This window comes from Podarcis melisellensis (genome assembly GCF_964234715.1).
Source record: "Podarcis melisellensis genome assembly, chromosome: 8".
Lineage (NCBI taxonomy): Eukaryota > Metazoa > Chordata > Lepidosauria > Squamata > Lacertidae > Podarcis > Podarcis melisellensis.
The window spans coordinates 40,436,899-40,459,773 of record NC_138540.1 but is presented as its reverse complement, the minus strand read 5'-3'; the positions used below and the strand labels follow the sequence as shown (position 1 = coordinate 40,459,773).

Here is a 22,875-nt window from a genome sequence, read left to right as displayed (position 1 = left end):
TTATTTCATTGGTTTTATTTTCAAGGTGATGGGGAGGGGGGAGGAGCAAGGAAATGCAGGTGGTCAGCTAAACATTTTTTTATCCCAACATAAAACCTCAAACCATTTCTGCTTAAAATGTAGAATGTGTTATAAATAAAGGTTAAGCTAATACAGGGTCCGTAGGAATAGAAAAGACAAACAAAATACATGTAAAATAATGACAAGGAAGATGCCACACCCCTTCTCCATCACGAGGTAAATGTGGAGAGAAAAAGAAAAGAGAAAACCCTAAACTGACACATGTAAGCATTTTAAGACTCTTTTATGCTACAGTATTATATTACAAGCCTTTTCCAAATGGGCAAAAGTGGCTCAGTACTAAGTGTAACTGTTTGAAACTCACTTTATAAAGACTGTTTGCATGACATAAAGGACGTTAACAAACAGGAGTGCCTCCCATAAAAGACTTTCAGGCGTGTTCATGAGCAATTCCTAATCATTTAAACACAGCTTTGATTTGAGCTGCGTCCCATCATATTTGTGTGTTTATTTTTTTTTAACTTCTGCAGTTCTTAAATACAACTATACCATCACAAAATGGCTGCAGTCAGATGCAACGACAAATTTCGGATTCACACATTCCCTTCCTCCATGGGAGGGGAGATTAAAACTTCTCTTGCAAGCTTACAATAAACCAGAGTTCACTGTTTTGTCTGATCCATGGCAAACTATGATTTCTGCAAACCAGAATCCTCAGACAGGTCCAGACAAAATAGAAGCTATGGTTTTCTGCAAAACATGTAGGAGGAAGGGAGAAGGTGAAGAGGGAGTTCATGAGCCTGAGGCCAAAAGCTGTTGTGCTCATAACTATGTCTGAATGTAGTCAGTAAAATGAGGGGAACTGAAATTCATAGTTGTAATCTTGTTTATACCACATGGGTGTGCATTTGTACAGAAGTTACAAGGTTCTTCTAACCACAAGGTTAAGAGAAGCACTCCTGAAACAAACAACAAGAACAAAGAACAATCCCGCAACTCACATTGCTTTTTTTTTTTTATACCACTTCAAGACACAACGAGCCCTTGGAATGGGCAAACCACTCTTGGTGAAAAACGACCAGGCTCATTACATTTGAGTCTGATAGGCAGAAAAATTGCAGCATTCTCAGAACGACAGAGAAACTTGGCAGCATCTGGTGGGTATATTGCTTGTCAAGTTATTGTTTTCTTCCTGTGCAGCATGTCATAGCAACAAGTACGGTGGCACACAACACCCAGCAGTTAGCACTTAGAACAACAGCTCTCAAACTGGCCACGTATTTTCACTTATAGTTATAGATTTTATTCTTTAAAAAATAAAACTAGCAATTAACTCTCTGGAAGATATTTCATAAATCTTAAATCTTTTAAAAATTACTCTCTAAAGGTTATAAAAGGTTAGTCAAAACTTTTTAATATGAATAGCTTGGATAAGTGGATCTAGTTCCTGGCTGGAGAATTATAGCAACGTATTATGCCGAGGAGGAGAAGAGTCCACAGAGGAATCTGCAAACTACGGTTGGAACCTCAAGGATTCTCATTAAAAAGATTTGACTGCATAGTGACACATCCTTTTTCTCTCTCTCCCTCTCCCAAGTGATGTGTCTCACTCATTGGCTTTCCACATCACTTGAAGGAACCGTTTTAGTACTTTATTTACATTCAAAAAGTATTCACCTCCCCCTTTTGTTTCTTCTTCAGCACAGTGGAAATGCCAACAAATCAAGTCAATGGGAGACTCCCTAGCAGAGGTGCAGGACAGCTTTATTAATCTCTGGATTTGTCCAATCATTCCGGATGTCATCCAAATGATTATCAAAATCTACTAGTGTTTCATAGGACCGGCTGTCCAGAAGTGAGGCAGAGATCCTCTGGGCTTCTGACCAGTCTTCACAGTAATCACTAGGAAGCAAGAAAAAAGTAAAGAATTAATGGTCCTCAGGAGGAACCAACCAGCCTCCTAGTCCACTGGAGTGAAAGCAAAGGAAAAATCTATCAGCAATGCATAATGACAAGCAGAGGGTCAGCTACACTACGAACTAAAAAACAAACAAAAAACACTTCAGTCAAAATGACTCACCCTGAGGAAACCTGGGAGTTACAAGAGAGGCGCACCTGTTTGAAGTATTTGCTAGACAGCCCTCACAGAGCTACAATTCACACAGAGACCTTATTCAGATGCAGTGCTACATCTATGACTTAAGTGTTGCATCGATGAACTCGCTCACTTCACTTCACTTCCCTCTCCCTTCTCTTCTTCCATCTCAGTCACAAGGAGATTCAAAGCTGCCCCACCTCCATGCCTATTTCCTTTGGTAATATGTTTCATACACTATGTTGCTGTTCTGAGTTTGCTGGCTTTACAGTTTGAAATATTATTCAATTAGGCAGATCTGAAAATTTATTAGGTTAACACTGGATCCAGGTCATTAAAATGTTGTACTTTATTTATCAAGTTGGTTTGGGGATAATAGCAAAAAACTACTTCATTCACCTGTGCAAGCTGACTCCTCCAGATGTTTCAGAATAGAAGTCCCATCAGTCCCAGACAACCAGCACAGGTTGAAGAAGGCTGAATTAATTCATTGTTTTGATTTGCTGTGTGCTTGTATTGATTGTACATTATATATTTTTGCATAGACTGTTTCATACTCACAGCCAGCTGCTTATTTTGGAGGCATTCCAAACTTAGGCTTCGTTTCAAGGTAAAATATACTAAATATAAAAATGTAAATGCTGCTTAGGAGCAAAGGTCTGTTCTATGAATACTCACAAGTGCGGGTCTTTGCATCTCCATTTGTTTTCGTGATGTTCGTACACATGAACAGTCGGTTCTATGCACTCCATTGTAAATTTACTATTATCCACCTGATGCAGAACAGAGAGAGGGAACAGAAAGCTCAGTGGCAGAATGTCTGCTTTGCATGCAAAGGGACCTAGGTTCAATCCCTGGCAGCTCCAAGCAGAACTGGGAAATGTTCCCCTGCCTGAATCCCTGAAGAACTACTGCCAGCCAGTGTAGGCCAGGTATGGGGAACACCTGTCCTCTCTACCTGGTTGTCAGGGCTCTCCCAAGTCCACACACTCTGTTGAACCACACCCTCCACCAATCCTGCTTTGCACCCTCCTTGAGTGTTTTTGCCTGACTGGAATGCTACTTTGAATGCAGATCATACTTCTTGCTTGTCTGGATGGAAGATAAAGAGGCCTACTGTACAAAGGTAAAATTCACAGCTGCTGCTCCACCAACTTTTGCCTCTGGCTCTTGGAAGGTTACTTAAGAGAGAATGCAGCCTTTGAGCCGAAAAAGATTCCCCACCCCGGCGTAGACAACAGTGAGGTAAATTAACCAATGCTCTGAATCTGTAGAAGGGAGCTTCCTATTCAGAAAAGCATTCTCACCTAGACACATACACTGAACAACCTTACAATTTATGCACTGGAAATGGACCCTTGAAATTAAGTTGGAAATGTGGAGAATGAACTAGAAACGAACTCCTGTTAAAGTAGTGGTTTTCAAACTTTCCACCTTCAGGGAACTCTTTCCAGCTTGTTTTGTCTGCTGAGGAATCCATGATGGTCAGCCACAGACCTCTACCAGGTTGCAAAGGATACTTGGGCATGTTTTAAGGGTACACACTTGTTTAATGCAAGGCATAATTTAGGCCTGTTAACCATTGCTCCATGGTGACAGAGTGCAATCTAGAACACACCCAACAGTTTCCCTGCAGCTGTACACTGCAGGTATAAATCCCGTAGTGATGGGGAAACAAACTTTCATCATTATTAATTCAGTTTATTATTCAATTAATATGATCAGGATGACAGCCAATAAAACAGTATTAAAACAATCCACACTAAAACAATAGCTGGTTGCTAGTTCTCAAATAGCCAGGGCCTCAAAAAGCGTTGCTGACAGTGATCTCAATACAAAGACACATAGTTGTAGAGCAGGGGTGGGGAACCTTTTTCAGTCCAGGGGCCCCATTCTTTTCCAAGCAATCTTCTGAGGGCCACCTGCCACTAGTAGGTGGGGCCAGAGGCCAAAGTGGGGAAATTAATATGAATTTTACCTGTGCAGAATAGGCTACTTACTTCACTCTCAAGATACCTCTCTCTAGTCTCCATCCAGGCAAGCAAAGCTCAAGGACATTTTCCAGCTAGGCAAAAACACTTGAGGAGGGTGCAGAGCAGGGCTGGTGAGGGGCATGTCTTGGAAGAGTCCCAAAGGCCAGAGAGAAAGACCATATCCCCTACGTAGTGGTTCCCAATCTCTTATAGAGAAGGCAGTGATCAAGGTAACCAGGTCAGAAATAGTATAGGGCTTTGTCCACCATTACTTGTCTTCTTGTTTTACTTTAAATAAATGGAAGAAACTTGAGCAACTGAAGGATTTTCTGGAAAACAGTTCTGAAGCACACTGTTTTAGGGTGATGGTGCGACTTCATGGCAGTGAAGGAGGGTTGTATTACAAGACTTGCAAATAACTGAAGCACTTACATTTCAGAAAATGTAATCTAAGCAACTGATGTCATTAGCTATGGCCATGAAGTGTACACTAAATAAAGAAAAAAGGCAGCGGGGGGAGGGGCAGGGGAAGGATATTACGTACCATTATGAGGGCTGTGTCGTTGAAGCCTTCTGCAATCCTGGAGGCAACCTTTTCAGCAACCTGGTTTGGACTACAAAAAGCACACAAATTACTTACAATTCTGCTATTCTTCAAATCATTCGTAATGAAATTGGAACACTTGAATGAAGAGATGATGATAAGATGTCCGATGATGTGCTCAAGAGGAAACGTTTTATATGGCCTAAAGCAAGAATCGGGAACCTCTGGCCCTACATACGTTGTTGCACAACATCTCCCTTCATTCCAAAAAACACTCACCACACTGGCTGGGACTTACTGGACTAGGAGTCCAACGACATCTGGAGCGCAACAGTTTCCTTAACCCTGGACTAAAGCTAAACCAGATTTAAAATAAACTGATGGTGGCTGGGCATTGCCAGTCCTCTATTCTGTTCACTCACGCTGGCCAACCTCCTGTTCTTGTAACAGAGACATGGGATATGGGCCTCATTGTATCAGGCATTAAGCAACGCCTAAGAAATTAAAATAAGGCTTCTGCAACCAATCTGGTGCCTTCTGGATAATCCGAACTACAATTCCCATAGCATCAGGTCAGGGATAGCTGGCCTACACATTTAACTAAACCAATGGTAATAGCTTCCCCTTAAGGAGCCCTGGGAATTATTGTTTTACAAGGCCACAAGCACAGTGATACAGGAAGAATTTGCTACTAGGTGTTTTGTTCGGGTTAGCCTCTGATTCGGTTCTTTCTTTCTTTCTTTCTCCAAGCCCCTCTCCCTTTATGTGGCTCACGTCCATTTTTGAATGGGTCGCAGTGGCAAGGTGGTTGCAGCAACATACCTGGCATCTTTCAGACGTTCATTAGCTTGATAGTACCCGGCTATTACATAGCTATTCTCTTTGCACCATGAATCAATCTGAAAGAGGACATAAATAAAAAATCTGTAAGCATTCAGAACTCAAAGCACTGGCTAATGTCACACAGACCGGAGGGCAGGGGGTCATAGCTAGTGAATTAGTGGATTGAAATAGCTACTTTATACCTATTAGCATGGGAAAACATGACTTCCTTTTGAGAGCTGTTGCAAGGACAAAATGAAAACTTTTGGGCTGCCAGGGTACTAGGTAAAAAATCTATTTCTCAAATGAAACATTATTGCTGTCAATCATTTCATAAAAGACTTTAAATTTATGTTCTATACAACATATAACTTGCTCTCCTACCCCGGTGAAACTGGCCACTATTATGTCTATGTTATTTATATTGATAGAATTTCTATAATGCCAAATCATAGAATACAGTACAATGGTGGCATTAAAACATGAAACTTTTTTTTTTTTAAATGAAGGGGTTAAGGTGAATGGCTAATGAAATAAAATAAAATAAACAACTGCCAAGGCCTATTGGCATAAGTCTTCAAGAGATGAGGAATCTTTGCTGGAGTGTTCCACAGCACAGAATCAGCAACGCTAAATGCCTGACTTCTAGTTAACACGAGTCGGGCCTCTGTAATACAGGGCACATTTTATTTCCATTGTACAAAATGTGAACTGGGTGGCCACAGACAATCTGAAGGGGAGGTGGGACAAATTTGGGACTCCTGGATATCAGCCCAACCCTCTCATAAACTGCAGAAAGCCACCTCGATGAGCTGTCTCCAAGTTCTACTCATAGGAGAAACACTGAAATTAAATATCCTAATTTAGTCATGCCCACTAATTTCAAAGGATCTATTGAGTAGAACTTGGAAAGAAACAAAGGGTTTTATCAAACTATCAGTGCAGTTGATGCAGGAGATCTGGGCTCAAAGTTATCACTTTGGTCCTGGATTTAATTGTGTTTTTCTGTAAGACATTTGCAGTCTCAGCCTGCCATGGAGACAGTGATCTACTAGGGGATGTTGAAAGTGGTCAAAGCAAACACCACGGAATGCTTTTACTAACTGTAAGTGCTATATGCCTGCCAATGCAATTCCTTTCCTTTACAGATAAGTTGGGATTCCTGAAGCCCAACCTGGTTGAGAGACACATGGAAAAGACAAGCCAGAGAAGGACTTTTATGGAGAAGTAAAATATGACAGCAGAGGTATGCATAAGGAAGGGGAGAGACCATCTTGCCCTTCCTCTGGTCACTTCATTAAGCATGGAAGTGAAGGGGCGGAATGAGCGGAGAGGGGTCTTAGGATGTGTGTAGAAACTTCATAGGGGGTGGGGTGGGAAGAGGACAGACGGCACAAGTCAGAGTGGAGGGAACTCCTTGTTCTTTTGTCCCCTACTCGCTGTGCAGAATGAAGGGCTGGTGGACTCTGGACTTGCTAGTACTCTCATGGGAGAAGGGGCAAGAAAACTGGTCACCAGCCCCACTCTAAAAGACCCACATTTAAACTGCCCAGCAACCAGGGCTGTGGGCTTTAGCAGGAAGAGCAACATGATCCTCGATTGGTGATAAGGTGCAGATTCTATTGTGTCTACCCTGCACCTCCACCCCTGCTGCAGCAGTCACTTTAATTAGTGAAGATATTTGCATAATATCATTTTATCCTAATGTATCATCTGATCTGCCACAAAGCTTTGTTAAAATACCCAGTGAGAATTAAAGGGGCAAATTCATCTTGGGTGTTATGAGGCAGGATTTAAAGTGCTGCATTTACCCATATCAGATTTTGGCCCAGCTTCAGTGGCTTTTGAATATATCCCCATATTTGCTACTCACAATAAATGTAACTGATTAAGATAATCCAGTGATTTTGGGAGGTGGAAAAACGAGCTAGCAATTGTGCTTTTTGCTGTCAACTACTATCTTAAAAAAATGGGGGGAGGGGGAATTAAGTGGATTGCAGAACATTTTGGATGCTGAATTCCAGCTTCCTGCAAAACACATCAATCTCATGGTTAGCAGAATAATTACAGCCCTGAATTAAACTGTCTAAAAGCAGAACGAAGCTACACAAATAATCTCTTCTAAAAGAATGACATGGATTTATGTGTTTCATTAAATTGTCGTTTGCTGGCATTGTTATACTTAAAGAGCCAACTGCTGAAGTAATCATAACCCCCATTTCAAGGGTTTATAGATGCCATTTTAATTGCCAGCAAGTTGAGATCTTTTAACTAAAACTAAACACCCGGATAAAACATTCTTGCTCACAGCAAACATTAAGAAGCTGATCTGAAATTTCCCTTTTGCTATTCTATAGGAAGCTCCGTTTCTATTCAATTTTAGGGGAGCAACAGAGAGAGACAGCTCTGCTCTGGTTTGTTAGCAACAGGTTTTTTTTTTAAAGTAACACTTTATTGGGTTTTATGAACAAGGATCATATGAATAACAAATTATACAAATAAATGGACCAAGTCTTCTCATGTCATTTGTACATCACAAAAATAATAAATATGCAGGAATATCTACAACATATGCTTCACTATTAGTGGTCAGTTTTTCAAGTTCCTGGGTTTGTGAATTGATTTAAACAAAAACAAAGGGGAAATAGGATAGAACAGACTTAGCAGATAACATTCAACATCGCATAGCTAAATGCCTAATCAGGAGCCCTTTTGGTTGTGCTTACATTAAGTATGAATAATAGTCATTTTTCCTCTTATGTTACCAATGAAACAATATAAAGTGTTGTATATTAATGAGTGTGGGAGCACAGTTCAAAGTGAAAATAAAAATTTATGTTTAAATTTTAATTTTGGTCAACCAGATGGAGCCAAATGCTGATGGGAGGTGGGGTCATTTTCAGGAATACTAGCATAAATTAAACCATACCAGGGTAAAGTCATCTTTCTTTATCTGTCCATGTGCCAACTGTAATTTATTTCATAATCTTGCAAGGACGGCTGTTTCCCAAACTGAACCTCAAAGTTCAGTTTTGTCCTACAGCAATTTTTTCATATTTAAATGTAATGAAATTTACTTAAGTGTAAGGAAAGACATTTTATAATGGCAATGTGTACACATCACCAAGCACATGTACCTGCCTTAAAACAAGCATTGCCCTACCAGGCGATAAAGTTTCCTCATGACAGCTCAGTAGATGTGCTTTGCAGATGGCCAGGCACCATTGGGAAGTAGTTCTCAAATTGCTCCTTGCAATTCCCAAGAGTTAACTGTCTCATTTGCCACAAGTGCATTTAGTCATTTGTGGCCTTAACACAAATGCACAGACAGCTTTCACTGGGTTCTGTGCATAGCAGCCAGAGGTAATTTTTACTCCCAACAAATGGCCAACTATCAACAAGCTTGGCCTAGTGACCCTTGGTTGGACAGAGGAATCCATTTTAGCCTATTCCCGTGGCATATCTGCTTGGCTCATGTGGTTAATTCATCCTTTGTTGATTGGTTCATTGTGGCTTTAACTGTGTAAGCCTATCATTATGCATGGGGTGGTGGGAGGACTGGTATGTGGATCACCTTCCCTTAAAATAAGGCCTTGTGTGATTTTTTTCAGTTCTCTATTACTACTCTGCAACTCCTTAAGTATTCTTGTACTTTGACAATAACCTTATAGGACAGGATGTGAGCAAAGACTCTTCCTTGGACAAAATAAATATTTCACTGGGAACTTCTGCTTTCTACACTTTCTCTCAATACTGTATCTCCTTCATGCACCTGCTTGGCTGCTCTTATCCTTTAGACTTCAATCTTTCTAATGATGGTCTCAGCACTGCACTTTGTGGCTTTTGGCTGGACTGCTGGACCCAAGTTGATATACACATTTCATCTTCTGGCGTTTCTACTATCAATCAGCAAATAGGCTGTTAAATCTGAATGCCACTTACAAAACCACAAGGCAGCACAATAAAAAGTTACGCAAATATGGATAAGCACCTTGGCTTTCTAAGACATCTCGCACTATCCTTGATTACGTTTGTCAAAGCTGCCACAAACAATATTTGCATGCCACATTGATTTGCTAATTGATTAAAGTTTGACAAATCCCAACTCAGCTTAAAATGCACAAATACAATTTCTTCATAATTAGATTGTGTGAGAACTTGCAGCATTTCATGAATTCTGCAATTATTTCAATTTCCCATTAAAGCTACAAGCTGATTTTGCAAAGATTTCCAAAGAGCTGCCACAATGCTCTGTATACCAAAGTGACTCACTGCCCTTAAAATTCTATGTCCATGGTGCTCTTCATTCACCTTTGTACTCAGCAATACAACTTATTCCATTGCTGCCCAGCCTCCTCTAGATGCTTATGGTTTAAGTACTTTGATATCAGAGGGGCTGTCAACACACTGGTTATTATCTGAAGAGATATCACAGGCTATGCACTGTCCAGGCGGCCAAAATGTTTATTGTTTTCAATGCTTGATTTATAGTGCACCCATCAACAGATTCCCAGGGTGAATTACAAAAAAGTTTTTTAAAACCACAACAAAAATTAGAACAGGAATATTAAAACATCATGTTAAAAAGCAGTAAAAAAATAATCAGCCAGCAAAACTAAAATGAACAGAAAGCACTGCAAAAACAATATGAAGAGCACCCTTCCCAGACATAGCATCCTTCAGATGTTTCGACTACAACTTTCATGAGCCCCAGTCAGCACAGCCATGCTGCCAGGGGTTGATGTAAGCTACAGTAAACAATAACTTGAGGCCACCAAGTTGATAAAGACTAAAGATGAAAAAACTGGGGGAAATGAAAATATATTTGGTGCCAAGATGTCATCAAGGTGGATGCCATGCTAGCATTCCAAAGTTGGGTTCCCATCACTGTGTAGGTCCTTTCTCTTATAGCCACCCACTGCCCTTAGATGGTGGGAGCTCAAAAAGAAAAGCCTCCTTTGAAGATCTTAGTATACTGTATAGGCAGACACATGTTGAGACAATAGGTCTTTCAAGGTATTGTGGTGTGATGCTGTGAAATATTAAACACAAGGACCTTTGTACATTTAGCAGTTGTGTTGCCAAGGACCTTTGGGCAGGTGCAGCTTTTCAACCCCCGTGCTGTGCTGTAACTGGCGAAAGTTCAACTTCTACAAACCAATGAAAAAAGTATAAAGGTGCTAACTTTGGAAGCATAATATCCTCTGTGCTAGATAATGGGAAGGGTTATTAAGAGATAACATGGTGAAGAGATGTGGCCAGATGCCCCTGGGAAGGCCACATATCAGCCCCCCTCTGTTGTTTGTCCTCCGCATGCATGTGATATCCAAAGCTATGCTGCCTGATCATCTGTGAATTTGTGTAGAAGGCAGCCTTCCCCAGCCTTGTGTCCTCCAGATGTTTAGAAATACAGCTCCCACAACCCCCAAATTCTGACCAACTAGAGTTCGAGGGAGTTATAAAAAAATCTGGAGGACAGTTAGGGGATGTTATTATAACGGTTCATCTAGTACCGCACCTTCAATTTCTCATAGTGGGTGGATGTTTAAGGAAAGCCCAAAAGAAGCCCCCCCAGCAACTGTCTTTCCAAGGGATCCTGCCTCTTCACGGGGAGGTTATATATAGGCCAGCATCCTGTTTCCAACATTGGCCAGCCATAAGTTTTTTGAGAAGCACAGAGGTAGCAGTTGCCTTCCTCATCTGTCCTGTTATGTGGCATATTGAGCTATATTGCCTACAGACAGGGAGGCCCCATTTAGTTCTTATAGTCAACAGCCTTCAACGGACATATCTGCCATGAATTAAGGCAACAGACCCCCTGCTTTGCTGTTTGCTCCCTCCCCACAATCTTATATTTAGAAGTATATTACCTCAGCAGTTAAGAAAGGCCGTAAATCAACTGCATCACATGTAGAAGCAAGTCCCCAGGCTTAATTCCTGGTGTTCCCAGCCAGACAATGTCAACAGTACTGAGGTAGAGAAACCAACTGAGGTAGAGAAACCAACTGACAACTTCCTATGTTAACCCTTCATTCAGACCCATGAGAACTAGAACCTTACTTTTAGGGGAAGGGCTGTGGAAGACCCCATGATTTACATACAGAAAGCCCCAGGCTCAATCCCTGGAGTCTCCAGATAAGGCTAGGAATGTCCCCTGCCTGAAACCCTGCCAGACAGATAATACTGAGCTAGATGAAGTGAGGATTTGACGTTCACTATAAGGCATAGAAGCTCTATTCACAAGGAAGCCTTCCTGAAAAGCAGCAAACAAGGACCAGTTTCCCATTGAGGAGGAAAGATACACAAGAAGCTGCTTTATATTGAGTCTTAGTACTGTTTACACTGATTGGCAGCAGGTTCCCCAGGGTTTCAGACTGGCAGGAGTGTATGCTTTCCCAACCCCTACCTGGAGATGCTGCTGCGGACAGGACCAGAAACCTCCTGCATGTAAAGCAGATGTGCTACCATGGAGTTAAGACGCTTCCCCTAAAAGTAATATAAGACACTAGTCCTCATGTTTGTTTAAAGGAGAATATGGGAAGCGGCCTTACGTTATGTCAGGTCACGACCCCATTTAGCTCAGGGCTTACTGACTGGCAGTGGCTCTCTAAGGTTTTAGACGGGGAGGAGTCTTTCCCAGCCCCTACCTGGGAAACTGAACCAAGAACTTTCTCCATGGAGAGCAGGTGCTCGACCACGGGGTTAGGGTCCTTCCCCTAAAATCAAAGCAAGATACTAGTCCTCGTGGTTCTGAATGATGACAATATGAGGCCTTTATACCGCGTGAGACCCATTGGTTCATCTGTCTAGCTCAATTTACTGTCGACGCCGGCTTTCTGCCCCCCACCCCACCCGCTTGGCAGCCCCCCCGGCCCACCCACCAGCGTTAGCGCCACCTCCAGCATGGGCGCCAGGGCGAGGCTGCCATGGAAGAGCGGGATGCAGTCCACGAAGAGCGCGTGCGCCGGCAGGTGAGGCCCCGTCGGCTCCCTCTCCCGGCCTCGCTGCTGGTGGTGGTGCTGCGGCTGCTTCTCGGCCACCAAGAGCCCGTTGACGGCGCAGTGCGGGTACTTGGCGCCGTGGAGCACCATCTTGCAGTAGGCCTGCGTGCTCAGCTTCATCTTGGCCGGGGCCCCGCCTCAGTCAGCACAGCCGTCGCCGCTGCTGTTTCCTCCTCCTCATGGGGCCCCGCTCGGCAGGGGCAGCTCCGGCCTCCCTCACGACCACCGCCGCTGCCCGCTTCCGGCTCCACGGGCCCGCCGCCAAGCACCGGCCGTAAAGCTGGGGACGGGGAAGAGGAGGAGGGGCGCAAAAGTGTCGCGAAAGGAGCCTCTCCAAGTCCCATAGCTGAAGTACAGAGGAAGGGTGGAGAGGGCCCTTCTAGAGTAGACTCATATCTATGGTCTTCTCTTAGTTCCGCCTTCTTTACCTCCCGTCATACCCCGCGGTGAAAAAGCCAACCTAAAGTTCCTTTTTTTTTTTTGAACGCATAGAGTTACGGGTCCATTGTCTACAAACAGGGTTGCTCGGTTATTTTTGACGGCCCTCTCCCGTTTTTCCCGTCTTATGTGGGATAAAATAGGCAAGAGATTTCGAGGAGTGGCATCTAAAAAGCTAACAAATTATATTATGGCATAAGCGTGCATCTGATACGGTGGGCTTTAGCCCACGAAAGTTTATGGCACAATTTCTACTAATCTTAAGATGCTATAACACTTTTTGCACTCTCTTTTCTTTTGCTGCAATAGACTTGAGTTGCACTCCTAACGCCACTTACCTGGGAGTAAGATCCACAGAATTCAAGGAGACTTGCTTCTGAGTAGACATTGTTAAGGATTGCTCTGTTACTCCTCTGGAAAGTGGAGAAAATAAAGGACTTTAGCGTAGCTACATTACTATTAGGCGGGATATCTCTCCCTCCCCGTAGAAGCAAAGAGAGCAATTAACATTGCATTTAATTGAGGACTTATTTATTGTGAACTGCATTTTGGAAACTTACTCTCCCTGCCCCTCCTAAATAGAAAAAAGGAAGAGTGACAGACACAATTGTCTGAAAAACCACCTTCTAAGTTCCTTTTGAATCTCTTTTTTGTCTTTCCATCTTCCAATAAAAAAACTTTTGGAGTTTTTGTTAGAGAGCATTGCTACCCAATCACAGGTAAACAACAGTTCTATATTTCTCTGTACTTTTTCTATAGCAGACTTCACCAGCTCTGTGCCCTACACGTTTTGGACTACTAGTAGTTTAGGGTAGAAAAGACAAGGAGCGACTTTTAGAGGTGTCTAAGGTTATTCACGGTGCGAAGTAAGTGGATAGAGAGAAGATTTTCTCTTTTCATTCTGGAAGGTCAATTCAATGAAGCTGGCTGTTCTTGATGTTAACGCGGAAAGCACCCCATGGGGTAAACGATACCTGGTTACTTTACATTTTCCTATATCTATCTATGTCTTTCGTCGTATCCCGTCATGCTTCGCGGCAGAAGGCTTTAGGCACCGCCTGGGAGGAGGGACTTCCGCCCTCTTGGCTGCTTGGACCGTCGCTATCCCATGTTGCCTTGCGTTTCCGCTTCCCTCTCCTTCCCTCTTTCCGTCCTCATTCTGCGGGGTTTAGAGGACACGAGCTGCCTCGGGTTTGTGGTGGCAGGTGAGGGAGGGGCTCCGCCTTCTCGGAGAAGAATGAGGGGGAGGGCCTGTGGCGGGAGTGGGGAGTTCCGGGGAGGAGGGGGAGAAGGAAGGCATTCTGCTTAATTGGGGTTTCCTGGTTGATTGAGGTACAGTATCCTGATTGGGGTTGGTGATGGAGAATGGAAAAGATGCTGGTAGTTGCCCTGGGAGAGACGAGGGGGCAGGCATGTCTCCCTTTGCACGCTTACCTGGGAGTCAGCCCCATTTTACTCATTGGGGTTTAATGGACCAACCCTTATTCAGAGATAAGCCCCGCCGATCTGAATGGGGCTTGCTCCCAGGTAAACATTCAGAAGCATTTTAGCCCCGCCTCATGCACAGGATGCAAGAAAGTAAAAGTGCAGCTGTTTACACCTGTACCCTGAATGTAATCCCTGCTGAACTTAGTAAGGCTTAATAGCTCAGCCTTATGCATGTGTCTAAATCCTGCATTGTGGAGCCTTATTTGTGGAAGTCATCAATGCTGAAAGCCGCTCTGCCCACTAGCCTGTTGAGTACAGTGGGGCTTACATCTGAGTATATATGTTCAGGGTTGAACAGGAGTGGGGTGCTTGTGGCCAGCTAGATGCTGCTAAACTGCAACTCCTGTTATCCCTGACTACTGGTCATGCAAGCTGGAGCAGATGGAGTTGTCCTCCCATAACAACTGGAGGGCTGCGTGTTCCCTACCGCTACTCTGGAAAGTAACAAAATGTTGTTACAAATATTTTGGGTTCCTTCCTTTTGGGAAGTTGGGTTGTCAACTCGGGAGATATCCCATAACCTGTTAATAATAGCAATTAACAAGTGGTAATACTTCTCTATGGCATGAATAGTTTTATTACTATTATTTAATGTATTTATATCCTGCCTTTCTCCCAAATTGGGACTCAAGGCTGCTCATTACATATTGAAAACATCCTTCTAAAATACAAAGGAACAAAAACAAACTAGTTAAAAACAATAGTTAACAAACAAATACAACAAATTTAAAATAGCATTGAAATAATAATTGCCCTTGTAGCAACCAAGTGGTCAACATTGTCTGCACCTAGTTTTCAATGACCTGTCTGAATAGGAAGGTCTTAGCCTGCTGGAAGAATGATACCAAGGAAGGAGCCAATCTATCTTCTGTTGGGGGAGAATTCCACAATATGGGAGCAACCACAGAAAATTCTCTCTTGTATCACCACCTCCATGCTTCTGATATTGATGATACCAAGATCATTATGATTTATTTCTTAGATGAATTGGAACAGAGTTGCATTTTCCCAACAGGTTGTCAAGTAGCCTGGAGGGAAAATGCAACTCTGTTCCAATTCATCTAAGAAATAAATCATAATGATCTTGGTATCATCAATATCAGAAATGACATGTGGACAGTGTTTTGCAAGAAACTGCCAATGGTACTTGTAACACAGAAGGAAAATTGCTTTTTCTGGATTCGGTCTGATATATAACACACTGGGCTGCAGTCCTATGCTTGTTTATCCATTAAATGTGTGGGATGCTTATTGCCCTTCTTGCAATGCATATATGCAATTGCTGCAAATATATTGAAAGCAGAGCATAGAAAATCCCAGGTATCTGTTGTCCCAGATTGTTTTAAAAAGGAGGATGCTGTGCGGAAGCTTACATTCAGTTTTAACTGTAGCTGCAACTACTCTTCCCCTGATTTTTTTGTTGTCACCTGTGGGTGGAAGATTTTCCCTTCCAGCTCTTTGTTTGTGAGAGGTTGATTAGTTGAATGCAGAAACTTTGATAGTCCTTGGGAGAGGAGTTGGGAGTCTCTTGCTTGTTGATGCCTTCTATCTTATGCCCTTAAAACCTAAGTCTGCATCTTCTCCAAATGTTACTCAGAAGGCTACATTTTGGTTTGCTGGATGGTCATTAGAGTTTTGAGATTCCAGCACTGTATTTTGCAAGAAAGACAATGCTGCAAGAAATGACATGTGGACAGTGTTTTGCAAGAAACTGCCAATGGTACTTGTAACACAGAAGGAAAATTGCTTTTTCTGGATTCAGTCTGATATATAACATTGTACCTTTTTTCTCTTTCAGGATGTTGGCTTCTCGGGCATTTAGTCTTCTTGGCAAGCGGGCCATTTCCACTTCAGTCTGTGTGAGAGCCCATGGGCATGGTAAAATGATGGCTTATTATTACATTTTTGCCCTACCTCTCTTTGAAAGAGCTTAAGGTGACATACAGCGGTCTTCCCCTTCCCTGTTTTATCTTTACAAGAATCCTGTGACATAGGCTGAGAGAGCATGACTGGCCCAAGACTATCCAGTGGGCTGTCATGGCTGTGTGGGAATATAAGCCTGGGTCTCCCTGATCCTAATCCAACACTCTTAACCACTACCTCACCCTGGATCTCATCTTAACTTAATTATCCTAAAACTGTTCACATAGGTTTAGTATATTTCAGCATATACCGTGATAGTTCATCACAACAGCTCCTTTAAAATAGACTAGAGTGACAAATAGTGATTTTCCCATACAAGTGAAAAAAGCTGAATGGCTTTAAATCTGCCACATACCCTATTACAGCCCATCGTCTGTTCCATGAATGAGGAACCTGTGATCTTGATAGGAGATAGAACCCAACAACCCCAGCATGGCCAATGGTCAGGGATTATGAGAGTTGTAGTCCAGTAACACCTGGAGGGCCACAGGTTCCCTGCCCCCCATCTATTCCATCATAATGACATAATGCTTCCAGAGCTAACTTATTTTTCTTGTGGGTCCTCTTGTGTGAAGGACCAGCATGTCTTTAAAGTCTCTGCCTTTCTTAAGAGAAATTAAAATATGAAACTCCCCAGTGCAAATTTTAGTGTGTGCCCTTCTGCTCTGATACCTTTGTTTGGTTTATGCTATTCCAAGCTTCCTGGGATTGTATCTGTGTGAGATTTTTCTTATTTTCGCTGCCAAACAGGTATTGCAAAAACGGAAGATTTCAGCCTGCCAGCTTACACTGATCGTCGGGATATTCCATTGCCTGAAGTTCAGTTTACAAAAAGTCTCTCTTCGGAGCAGAAGGCCCTGAAGGAGAAAGAGAAGGCATCATGGACTGCCCTTTCTTCTGCTGAGAAGGTTGCATGTAAGTATTTATGGTTATGGTGGGCTGTGTTGGAACAGGGGAAAGCAGGGTGGCAGGCAAAGGTGGCTTGGCTAACTTTAAGCTTCAGCATCTCAATTGCACCCTCTCTTCTCCCCACCTTTCAGTGTACCGCATCAAGTTCAATGAGACCTTTGCTGAAATGAACAAGGGGTCATCTGAATGGAAGACTATTCTTGGTGGGACACTCTTCTTTATAGGCCTCACTGCTTTTGTTGTCATTTGGCAAAGGATGTATGGTAAGTAGTTGGCATTTAAGGAGCATCTTTACCATTAAGATAGCAAGGTGTCTCAAATGAGAAGTGCATGTCTTATGATCCCAAGAGTAAGGAGAGAGGTGTGTGTGCATGTGCACTGAGTAATATAGAAGAACTAAGTTACACTTGCAGGTGTATTTGCGCCAACATATGGCTCTTCTAAGTCATTGAAGAGCATCATTGCTATGCTCTGGCAATTTAAAGTACCTAAATCCATGTATTCTCTTGGGAAGCTGCTTTGGCAATTCAGAGTTGTCTTTTTTTATAATACGATGGCTGTACTTGAGGCAGCTTAATAGCCAACACAACAGCTTATGGAGCTATTCACTCTTTTTCATGCCACAGGTTCTTGGCTTTGGATCTATAGCAGGATATGGGAGGCCCTGGGCAGAAAAACACATTGTGTTCATCTTTGTCATAAGAGGGACAGGCAAATCTCAGGTGTCTGTCTATCTTCAGGTAGATCTGTAGCTGATCCCCATCTCCCATAAGCTTATAGGGGCAAGAGTGCCCCAGATGGCTTATTTTCCAGTCTTCCTTTTAAAAGATGGGGTGTGTATAACTTCACAAAAGTCGTTAGCTTAGCTGCTCATATTTCAGCTACATAAATTATTGCCATCTCAAGCAACAATAGATTGAAACATTTGTTAAGCTTTCTTGCCTTAATTACTTGGAGACAATCTGATTTGCCATTAAGAGTTAGGCACCTGACTGCTCAGAAAAAAAGATTTGATCAAATAATAGTCAGGTATTACATAGCACAAATGTTTAGAACAGTAAAATATTTAAACATCAAGCCTAATGATAATATAATCACAAGGTGTTTTTTTGGTAGTATCTTAAACAGTGAAACTGACTCTAAAACAAATACAGTGGTATCTTGGTTTAAGAACAGCTTAGTTTATGAACAACTTGGATTAAGAATGCTACAAACCCGGAAGTAGGTGTTTTGGTTTGTGAACTTTGCCTTGGAAGCAGAACATGTTCCGCTTCCGGTTGAGTGTGCTCCATTTGTAAATTGAGTCCCGCGCTGCTATGGGAAAGCACGCCTTGGTTTAAGAATGCTTTGGTTTGAGAACGGACTTCTGGAATGGATTAAGTTCATAAATCAAGGTACCACTGTAAATGAATTAGAGTAAATATTTAGTACTGTGCACAATTCATTAACATTTCTGTAGGTTTTCATCCTTTTTACACCCAGGGCTAGCCTACAGTTTCCTTCCTTTGGGAGGAAGGATGGAATATAAGTTCAGTAAATAAAATAACATTAAATTAGTGATTAAGTAAAAGTCGGTTTTTAGAAGGCAGGCATGGTACTGCATCAGACTAATTCTCCAAGTAGGATTACCTTCAACTGTTTTTTGCTTCAATCTGTGTTGTCAAAATAATCAGTACGCTCCTGGCTAAGGCAGGGCAAAGGAGCAAGCTGCATTTGCTCCTGCCATTCTGACAAAGTTTGCCCTAATCAGATTTTAAGAACTTAAAACTGCCGCCCACATAATCATATTATTGGTTTCATGGGATATTTGTCCACAGTCGTTTGACAGGTGTGTCAGTGATTAAATTTACAGAAAGTAATTCCCTTTGTTTAGTGTGTGCAGTCCTCACTAGCTGCTACTGGGGCCAGCCCTATCAATGGCCAAAGAGGTAACTTCCTTTGGCAGCAGATACTGAGGGGGGCAGTAATGGTATCTCTCTGCCTGTTTCTTCTGGATCCAACAGCCACTGCCTCTGTTGGAGGAGAGAGCCATGAGTGCCACACAACCTGTCCTGTGCCTTTTAAGCTAGGCTGCTTCCCTGAGGTGTGGAGGACACTGCTCCATTGCCAGTGTTGGAAGTAAGATTCAGTGGCTAGTTTAGTTAGCTTTGGTACTTTGAATGGGGGTGAGTGAGCGAGCGCCGTATGGTCAGTGGAAGCAGGACCCTTAGGGTGAATGGGGCACAGCCCAACCAACCCTAGTTTGCCTGATTTCTTAGAACCAGTTGAGGGGTGGCCTACCTGTCATTAGCTCTTGCTCCACCTACTGTTGGTTCCAATAGGCAGCAGCCTCCACTACATCTTGCCCTTTGCTTTGGGCAGCAAAAGGCCTTGGGTGGACCTCAGCTGCCATGCAGTAAATTCAGTGTGAACTGGGAACAAATATCTGTTAACATAAAACTAGATTTGACTATCATCCACCAGGGCCAGGGCTTTTTCAGTGACTGTTCCGACCTGGTGGAATGCTCTGTCCCATGAGACTAGGGCCTGCAGGACGATCTCCTTCTGCAGGGCCTGTAAGACAGAGCTATTCTGCCTGGCCTTCAGTCTGAATTATCCTGATCCTCTATTCCCTTTCTCCTTTCCTTTTCTATGAAGAAACCCTTCTGGGACCCCACATTTAAGCTCTTCCTTGGTCTCCTTGCTGGCCCTAGTAGGACCAACTTAGTCAGTTAGCCCTGGTGATCATTTGATGTCTACTGACTGGGGTTTCCACCCCCCCCGCCATGACCCCTAAATTTTAGAATTTTATTGACATTGATGTTGCATTTATGTTGTATTTTATGCTGTGTTAATACATTTTAATCAGTGTTTTATATTTGCTGTTAGCCTCCCTGAGCCCAGTTTTTAAACCAGGAAGGGCGGGGAATAAATAAAAAAATATTATTATTTATTATGTGGCCAAAAGATGTTTGTGAGATGTTTTCATGTTTTAGTTCTGAAGGCAGAGCAGAGGTGGCTTTCAAATGTACCTGGGCCAGATAATGCTGAGAGAGCATTGAGCTTTTGACTCGCACAGAGCGTTGTGTCTCTGTTCAGAGGTCTTAAGCCAGATGGCGGTAGTTGGATGCTAAAATATAAAGTCTCTAAATGACTTGCAGTCATCAGATGTGCAGATACTTTTTATTTATGAATCTCCTTTCACATAAGCCCCAAAACAATTTACAAACATACAATAAAAACAACTAAAGTAGTTTTCAAAACAGTACAAAAAAAAAAAAAGGCGCAGAGAGACTTAAAAACATCCTGCCAGAAAAAGCTTGTTGAAACAAAAAATTATTCAGTTGTTTGCAGAAAATACAAATGGAGGGTGCCTGTCGTATCTCTACTAGGATGCTGTTCCACAAAACAGTGACAGACGCACTTGAAACCCCTGCTCTGAGTTAACTGTGGGGTGGGCTTTCATCTCTGCATCCTTTTGGGAAGCAAATAAGTTCTATTGTTTCTAGGCTTGGGGAAAGCTTGGATGGAATGTACTTCTTACTGTTGACAAATTGGGAGATGTCATGAGCTTATTGTAATTTGCTTTTCAATTTACAGTTTTTGGGCCAATCCCTCACACTTTCACAGATGAGTGGAAGGCCATGCAGACCAAAAGAATGTTAGATATGAGAGTGAACCCAATTGACGGCTTCTCGAACAAGTGGGACTACGAAAAGAATGAATGGAAAAAATAAAGGCACTCCAGGGATCGCCACTCCTGTTCTGGCTTGAAATGTTGAAACCATTCCTTCATCTCCATGTGACCTCGCTGCTTCTGTGTATGGGGAAGAAAATACCCCTCTATTGAAAGAGAAACCTTTAATAAATGTTTGGTTTGCTTGACAAGTTTATTCTGCTTTGTTCTAGGGAAGTATAAATTGTCCCTCTTGCTATATTTGTAGATGTAAAATCTACACAGCAAGATTAAAAGTTGAAGAAGAAAAAAAGGACTTTGGAACCATCTCTTGGAGATAATCTTTTTAGAAAATATCTGTGGGGGATTCTGGCTGCTGAAATACCAAATGCATCTTATGTGATCCAGCAACTCTGGAAGCATCTAGTGTGCTGATGCATTTTTAATAAGCACTTAGTGCTTGGAGTTGTCAAACCACGGCAGCAGAAATGGCCTGGCAAAAAACCGATTCTGTGTTCTTTTGAGTGCATGCTGAAAGGCAGGACCGCTGCATGACACGTCAACATGCACTGTGCCACAGATTGTAATCAGCAGGGAAACCACACCTCTCATTCTGCATAAAACTTGAGAGTGTTCAGAACACAATGTAGGCAATAAATCTGCCTTCAACGATGCCTATAGGTTCGGGTGCTGCTGCCCTGAATTAGCTCAAGTTCTGCACCAAGTGCTCAGCAGCTTCTACTGCAATGCAGCAAAGGTGTTGCCTGGGGGGATGACCTTCTGGAAGCCTTCCCAAAGCTTGCCACCACCTTGCCTTTGGCTTCCCACAGAGTATGTGTGTGGCTGAGATGGCAAAGGGAGCTGCTTGATGGCAGTGATAAGTCACAATGGCGGCAGAAAAAAATATGACTACATTGCATTAGATCTTATCTATGTTGCAATCTGCCTCTATAGACAGTTTTAGATGCCGTGACACTACTTTGAGAAATCCACCTGTGAATGCTAATTCCTAATAACTTGGTGCTCTTTAGTGTAGCTTGGAATCAATCCAAGATAGGAGCAGGCCTAGTGACAGATAATCTCTAGTGCTTCTGATGGAACTCTCATACCTGATTTTGTGTGTGTAGTACATGCAGTCAGTTGGGAGCCCCCCCCCAATTCCATGGAGAATCAATGCACAGAGAAGAGGAAGGAGTGGGAGGGGTCACTCCTGCTGTTCTTTCCTTGACCTGCATATTGAGCTGAAAGTGAACATGACGGATGCTTGTTCATGCACAGCAACAAAAGCCATAAGCTACTTTAGATCGCATGGGCTGTTTGCATAGCTGTAAAGGTTCACATCTGCAGAATACAGCTGCGGGACCGTGAATGATCCTGTCACTATTACTGCATGAGAAGGATTTAAATTTTGTAGCATTCAGGGGATGTATTGGCATATGTGTGAATCAACCCTATCGGCTCTTGTCAACCCCCTTTATACTATTTTATTACATCTATACCCCACCTTTCGTCCAAGGAGCTCCAGGTTGTGTACAGGGCTCCCCTCCTACTTTCTCCTCACAACAGTCCTGTGAGGTAGGTTAGGCTAAGAGACCATGGCTGGCCCAAGGATAGCCAGTGAGCATGGCTGAGAAGGGACAGGATTTCAGCCCTAGCTCTCAAGTCTGATGCTTTTGACCACTACACCACACCGCCTCTCTTGTTGTGAGTAGCATTTTGCAGTTCATTCTCTGGTGCTAGGGATTTGCAGGTCAGCTAATAAGCCAGCTGCGTCCTGCGTCCCTTGCAGCCTAGCAATATAAGGATCGCTTGGGTGGGGGAGGTTACCCTCTGAGCTGAAGTGCTTTGCCTGTGGCTTGTGCCTGAAAATAGCACTAGCTGCCTTCACTGACTACAGTCGCTGACCTGCTTTCTGAATCCCTGTGAGAGAGGCCGGCTGGCCTCTGCAACAGCACCCTCTTCAGGTGAATCCTGATAATGTACCAAAACAGAGGTCCCTTTCCCGC

The 22,875-nt window shown here is 42.9% G+C and overlaps 2 protein-coding genes across 3 annotated transcripts; one reads left to right on the top strand and one right to left on the bottom strand.

The window, feature by feature from the left end:
• Window positions 1–13,809, bottom strand: EMC8 (ER membrane protein complex subunit 8). Of its 2 annotated transcripts, XM_081922646.1 has the most exons (6): window positions 13,753–13,809; window positions 13,233–13,307; window positions 5,456–5,532; window positions 4,634–4,703; window positions 2,795–2,889; window positions 1–1,923 (listed from the first exon to the last, which is right to left on the bottom strand). In XM_081922646.1, exons 1-6 carry the CDS (start codon window positions 13,792–13,794, stop codon window positions 1,764–1,766), a joined length of 519 nt encoding a protein of 172 aa, XP_081778772.1. In that variant the 5' UTR covers window positions 13,795–13,809; the 3' UTR covers window positions 1–1,763. The 2 variants fall into 2 exon arrangements, with proteins under 2 accessions (XP_081778772.1, XP_081778771.1); XM_081922645.1 differs by lacking the exons at window positions 13,233–13,307; window positions 13,753–13,809 and adding an exon at window positions 12,337–12,742.
• Window positions 13,810–13,944: 135 nt separating this feature from the next.
• Window positions 13,945–21,081, top strand: COX4I1 (cytochrome c oxidase subunit 4I1). Its single transcript, XM_081922644.1, has 5 exons — window positions 13,945–14,099; window positions 16,181–16,260; window positions 17,056–17,220; window positions 17,346–17,477; window positions 20,794–21,081. Exons 2-5 carry the CDS (start codon window positions 16,182–16,184, stop codon window positions 20,928–20,930), a joined length of 513 nt encoding a protein of 170 aa, XP_081778770.1. The 5' UTR covers window positions 13,945–14,099; window position 16,181; the 3' UTR covers window positions 20,931–21,081.
• Window positions 21,082–22,875: the final 1,794 nt, after the last annotated feature.